Genomic DNA, 6,933 nt, shown 5'->3' with positions numbered 1-6,933 from the left:
ATATGAAAAGTGACTTTCTATGGGAAGAATTTTTTCACTCTCTCTCTTCTTAAAACTCTAACTAAATAAGAAGCCTCATCTCCTCTTCTTAAGAACTGTCTCTTTCTTCCTCCACTTCTCGTCAACCAAATGAATCTGTAGACTTTCTTGTTTATAGGTTAGCCTAATAGTCTAGGTCAAACTTATAGGAAATGATTAATCAGGTCAATTAAACCAATTTGTTTCAATTATTTTTTTAATAGAAGAGGTTGGTAGACAAGTAGCCTATACAAACCCTCCCAAATGCCCCTAATCTTGCAAATACGTGAAGGCAATATTCTATTACCCAGGTACAATTTTCAAGAACTATGAACTTTGATAAACTAACACCTTCAACTAACATCATAAGCTAGATTTTTTATTATTTACTAAAATATGATTTGCTACTTATTAAGAATTTTATTAGAGAAAAAGAAACAAACAGATACATCGGTTACTAATAAAAATATATTTACCACACAAAGATTGCAATCGGCAAGACTTCATTCCATATGAGCACCCAACTATCTACAATCAAGAAGCTACAACTGGCCGCTTATCAAGTCATGACTACTCCCAAATAGAGGTGTAAATGAGTCAATTGCTCGTGAGTTACTCAAGCTCGACTCAACTATTATCGAGCTCGAACAGTTTGAATCGAAAAGCTCGCAAGCTGATTTGAGTTTATAGATATTTTTAATAGTATTATTTTATTTATCATATATATATATATATTAATATAGATATTATTAGTAGGATAAAGCTCAAATTTATGCTCGAACTCAAGTTCAAATATAATTTGATTGATATTCAAGTAGAATATAGTTGATTCTCGAGCCTAGTCTTTTTTCATCAAGCCAAGCTCGAAATTGATATATAAAGACTCAATCGATCTCAAGTCAAATTTTAAATTCGAGTATTTTGAACCAAATCAAGTTCGAGCTTCTAGCTATTCGACTCAGCTCGGTTCAATTGCATCTTTCTCAAAAAAGAGTCTTAAAAATCAAAATCAATACCTATTTAGGGATGAATGGTTGAGCTGTTTGGCCAATAAACCAGTATAAATAATCTTTAGAAAAGATTATGAGATGGTTACTCTAATATTTAGGGCTATTTTAGAGGGTCTGTTGTATTGAGTTGCTCTAATATGTGGGCAGCCAGCTTAGTTCCCATATTTACCAAATCTAATGGTCATGAAAACCGGGATACTAACATACCAGAAAAAAGAAAAAAAAATCAGGATATATACTCAGATATGGGGATCCAAATCGCATCCCCTAGTGACAAGAGGTAGTATCATGCATCCAAACTAAAGTTTAGTAGTAGAAGACATCACATTCTCTGAGAGCTTAATAATGTCTTTCCAAGGAGGCTTACTAGCATTTTTTTTTTTTTTTTTTTGTGTGCTAGCCTATAAGAGAAGTCAAATATAAATGTTATTGATACCCTTTTTTTTTTTTTAATGTGAAAAACGGAGAGGGTTGGAACCTCCTCTAGTTTATCACGGGGATGAATTTTTTGAGAAATATGGAGGCCAATGATAATAAACTATTAGTCATCCGGCATGTTTAATATAGAGTGAAATGTCCGATGAAAGAAGAACAGGGATACAAGGAATACACAATATTTATTAGGAGAGATAATTGACATGGAGAATAATGTGCTTACGTGCTTACGTATAGACTCTTGCCAATTGATGTCGCCTAACATGCTTCCATCACTCGTTGCTGTGTGTATAAAAGAATTGTTCATGGGTATGACAGTCTGTAGTTGGGCTAAATGAGATGCTCACCGCCAGCTGCAATGGTAGGAGCTCCAGTTTTATCTTTTCATTCACACTATAGTATCATTTACAATAGCTCGTTGACATCGTAGTAAGATTTGGAGTACATCCTTCATTGTAGGTCTTGATGAAGGCAATGTACTGGTACACATGACTCCTAATTTAAAGACCATTGCGATCTCTTCTATATTTGTTGGGTCTTTGATGTCCTGATCTATAGCATCGATCATCTTGTCAGCCTTCTGTAAGCAACGCCAAGCCCACTCTGCTAGATTTCTATTTTCTTCACCATCATTTGCTTTTTTTCCGATGGTTAATTCTAAAAGAATCACTCCGAAGCTGTACACATCCATCCTCTCATTTATTTTTCTCGAGTGCGCACATTCTGCAATTCAAGTAATAACCATAAAACACACACATTGAATATATGGTAATGCACTAAAATAGCAAAATGCAGTATTTCCTGTTGGCATCCCTCTCATCGAACATTGGGGGAGACGATAGATACAATCGAAGTGCATGCAACCGTGAGGTATAGGTGCAGCTACTGTGGCAGCATCTGCTAACACCTCCCATGTACATCGCTACATATTGATGTTTCAACATTGATAGCCAAGACATGTCCTCTAACTTGTGGTTAATTGCTAACTCACAGGAGATATGAAAACTAACCTGTTAATATTCATGTGAATACTACCTTGATTGTATCTAAAGATGTGTATGTACATATATTAATTTCTTAAATAGATTTGAACAATTGACAAAATCACTCACCGGGAGCCATGTAACCGAATGTTCCGGCTACCGCCGACACCGTGTTGTCCTCTTCAAGCTTGACGAGCATTCTAGCCAGACCGAAATCAGCGACCTTGGCTCTAAACTCGGAGTCTAATAATATGTTACTCGACTTCACATCTCGGTGCACGATAGGTGGGAAGCAACCGTGGTGCATGTAGCACAATCCTTGTGCCACATCGACAGCAATCTGCAACCTGGTGGACCAGTCTAATAAAGGTATGTAATCAGAGTTCATCTCTTCGATTTGTCCCCCACCCTCCACTTCTTCTTGTGAAGCCACCGATCCAGGCTCCCGTTCTCCATGTACTCGTACACCAGCAGTTTCATATCGACGCTCCAGAGGCAGCAAAGTAGTTTCACAATATTAGCATGCCGGATTGAGCCTAGGATTTGAACCTCGGATTGGAACTCCTTCTCCAATAGGGAATCAAGCTTCCTAGTGTTCCAGATCTTTTTAACGGCCACGATCTGTGCGACATGGTTCTCGAGCACAATCCGATATACTTTTCCACCCCCGCCTCTCCCGATAATGTTGTCCTCCGTGAGCCCACTCAGGATGGTGGACTCCATAAAATCCAACGGATAGAAAGACATCATCTTCCACGTGGGTAGAACTCTGCCATGGCTTCTCCTATGGCGCGCTCTTCTTACGAACACAGCGAAGACGATTGCCATCAAGGAGACGAGTGAAGCGAGAACGATGAGCAGTATACGGAGCTTCCATTGGAAGCCATGTTTGCAGATGGGGACGTTTAAGAACTCACTGGAAGCGCAGAGGCTGGAGTTCGAGAGGAAGCTTCGATTGTAGGCTGGGAAGTGTAATGAGATTGGGATCTCGCCGGAGAGCCGGTTGGACGAGAGGTTGAGCGTGGGGAGCCTGAGGTCTCCGATCTCTGACGGAATCGAGCCGGACAGATGGTTCATTGATAGGTCGAGTGAGATGAGTTCCTGTAAGGACCCAATTGCCGCAGGAATTCGCCAACAAGATGGTTGCGGCTGAGATTAAGAACAGACAGATTTTTCAGCTCTGATATCCCTGGCGGGATTGGCCAGAGATCAGGTTCCTTCCGAGATGTAGCTCGAGAGTTCGGACATTCCGGTCAAGACAGCTGAATTTTACCGGATAGCAAGTTGTTGGTCGCTTTAAGGACCTGCAAGCTCTCGGCGATTGATGGAATGTTGCCGGAGAATCGGTTGTTCTCGATGTTCAGCGAGAAAAGCTTTGATGGCAATTTGTCTGGTAGGGTGCCGGAAAATCTGTTGCTTTGGATGTCGATGTAGGCCAAGGTGGAGCAGTTGTTGAGAGACGTAGGCATGTTGCCGGTGAGATTGTTGTTGAAAACGGCGATCGAGGTCAGAGATCCGCTGGCGCAGAGATACTCTGGCAGCGAGCCAGAGATCATGTTATCCCAGACTTCAAAATTCCAGAGTGGAGAATATTTCCCCAATTCCGGTGGTAGAACCCCGATCAGACTGTTGTTGAAGAGCCGGAGATCGGTCAGTGACGGGAGGAGGCCGATCCTCGCAGGAATCTCACCGGAAAACCGGTTGTAGTACATGAAAAGGATAGAGAGGTTCTGAAGCTTGCCGAATTCCTCCGGGATGGATCCATTTAATTGATTAATCGAGACGTCGATCTGTTCCAGCCCCAAGGCGCCAATTGGTCCGTCGATGTTGATCGCTCCAGTTAGGTTGTTTGCATATAAATAAAGGATCCGCAACTTCTTTAGATTCCAGTTCCGTGGGTATGCTTCCATCGAGGGAGTTCCACGCTAGGTCCAGTTGGAACATCTCCGTCAACTCTCCTATGAATTCAGGGATCTCGCCCTTCACATTAGTCTGGTCATCCACAGGAAGCTCAGCTGAGTCAAATTGCTGAAAGTTGAGGGATCGTGCCGGAGAAAGGGATTATATGCCAAGCCAGAGGGTTGGAGGTTTGAGAGGTTGCCGAGCTCGCTGGGATGGACGCATCGAAGAGTTGTTATCGAGAGTGAGATGTTCGATAGCCGAGAGCCGGCTGATGGAGGGCGGAATGTCTCCAGTGAAGTTATTGGCTGAGAGGATGAGGTGAGTGAGACGGGGTGAGAGACGGTAGATATCGGAGGGGATCACGCTACGAAGTAGTTTGGGAGAGGTCAAGGTGCAGGAGGTTAGAGCAGTTGTAGAGGGATGTGGGAAAGGTGCCGGGGATGTCGTTGTAACTGAGGTCGAGGATGGAGAGATTTTTCAGCTTGCATATGGCGGCGGGGATGGGTTGGGTGATGTTTTCGTTGACAAGTGAGATGTTGGTCACAGAGCCATCAGCGGAGCATTCGATTCCGGTCCATTTGCAGTGGCTGATGGCGGTGGAGTCGTTCCAAGAGCCGAGAACTGAGGGGTTCCCCCAGCCCTCCTTGATTTGGAGGAGAATTTGCCTTTCTCCATCCTCTGGTGTCGTTTGGGATGCGGCTAGCGAAAAGGAGGAGAAGATGATAAGCAAAAGCAGAGAAGAAGAGATGGCTTTTGCCACCATTTTTGAGGCTTCGGCTGAGGTCATACAAAGAGGTTGAGTCTGCGAGCTTTTACGAACAGCAGAGGTGATCTGGGCATTCTCCAAAGGCCGTGGCAGGCCATCGCTGTCCGCTCTAGATGAGTACGGTAGGTATGGAAAAGGGGCACGTCTGCTGGATAAATTTTCAGTGATGAACGTTGGGTCGAAGTGTCTCGCGACGTATAAATTATACTTTACGAGTAATTTTTTTGTCCACGGCTCTCCAGCGGAGAAAAAGAACATCACCAATTATATTAGATCACACAACGTAATTAATGATAAGATAGATATTTAATATTATTTAATTTTTTAAAATTTTTTGGATAAAAATATTTTTTCTACTTATAGAATAAAAAAAATAATATTATTATTTTCTAATGTCTTATATGACTTCTTATAAATATCAATGGCATACTAAACAATATATATAATTTTTTATATTTTTTATATGATATTATGTTGGTTATTATGATTTTCAAATATCTTATATCACTTTCTGTGAATATATATGACATGTTCAATAATATATATATGGCTTTCTCATGCCTTATCTCACTTTTCGTGAATATATATGACATTTTGAACAGTATGTATGACTTTCTAATACTTTATCTGACTCTCTTTCTCCTTATGATTTTCTTGTATCCAACTCGCCTTTCTCATTTTTTGCTTTTTTTTTTTATCTTGCTTGGTTTTTTAGCGACTCGAATTTGGGAGCCTTTTTATTTTTTCCTGCGTAATCTTTAATCTTTGCAAAATATCTGGTGCTTAATGAAGGTCTATTATTCTTAACTTCCATTTCTAAAAAAAAAATACTTTATTATGTTAATTAAGGATGAGTATATTAATTTTTTACATACAATCCTCATTTATGGCAAATGTTGTGTTCTAATCAATAAGAGTAAACTTAAGTAAAAGGGCGGAAAAATTATACATTTGACTTATAAGTGAAGAGGAATTTAAGAGCACTCATCCTTCATGTTGGAAATTAATATTTAAAATTTTAATTATTTTAATAATTTTTTTTGACAAGGTTTATTTTTTTAAAAACCCTATTTTTAAAATTGTGTATTAGATATTTAAATTAATGTAAGTTCACTAGTATTTATTTATGTTCAGTTGTTCTATATTAATTGAATCTTGAGGATGATGGGCTAGCGACCATGCATGCGTTCATAGACTTGCTTGGCTAAGTCCGACCGATCGTGTCACATATGGGATGAGATGAGCATATGCAATCCAATGTCAAGTTCATGCTTTGTTCATGCCATCATCCTTATAGGCATCTCTTCGAATGATAGATAGCATAGTTATGTGGCTGCATTAACATGGAATCCTAATACTAGTATATTAAGGGTGATAATTGAGTCGGGTCAGATGCTAGTCAGTCAAAAATCTATCAAGCAGAAACTGATCTGTTTATTAAATAGATCAAAAATTTAAATCTAAATATAATCTATTTATTAAATATGTGATCCGATCTGATCTGTAGAACCCATTTATTAAATAGGTTATGCATGTTAAACAGATTAAACAGGTTAAATAGATTTTTAACAGATTAAACAAGTTAAACAGTCCAATTAAACAGGACAAAAATAGGTTAAGCATATTTTCAACAGATTAAATAGAACTTAAACAAGTTAAATGGGTTACTGACTTAACCTAAATATTAAACAGATTAAATGGATTAGATGCCTAAAACTCAAATCCAAACCAAATATTAAATGGGTTAAACATATCAATTTATTTGTAATTCGAATCCATTTATCCCAAATTCAAATCTATTTATGATAAATTTTTACAT

At 39.3% G+C, this 6,933-nt stretch overlaps 1 protein-coding gene across 1 annotated transcript; it reads right to left on the bottom strand.

The window, feature by feature from the left end:
• Positions 1-1,580: 1,580 nt before the first annotated feature.
• LOC105037145 (uncharacterized) lies at positions 1,581-5,122 on the bottom strand. The gene is given in 8 exon segments (XM_010912841.4): positions 1,581-2,186; positions 2,576-2,863; positions 2,866-3,573; positions 3,576-4,336; positions 4,338-4,443; positions 4,446-4,576; positions 4,578-4,721; positions 4,723-5,122. Coding segments are annotated over 8 exon segments (2,862 nt in total). The 5' UTR covers positions 5,112-5,122; the 3' UTR covers positions 1,581-1,851.
• Positions 5,123-6,933: the final 1,811 nt, after the last annotated feature.

Source organism: Elaeis guineensis, chromosome 6, assembly GCF_000442705.2.
Source record: "Elaeis guineensis isolate ETL-2024a chromosome 6, EG11, whole genome shotgun sequence".
NCBI classification, from domain to species: Eukaryota; Viridiplantae; Streptophyta; class Magnoliopsida; order Arecales; family Arecaceae; genus Elaeis; species Elaeis guineensis.
The sequence above is the reverse complement of the archived record's forward strand: the minus strand, read 5'-3'. Positions and strand labels throughout refer to the sequence as shown.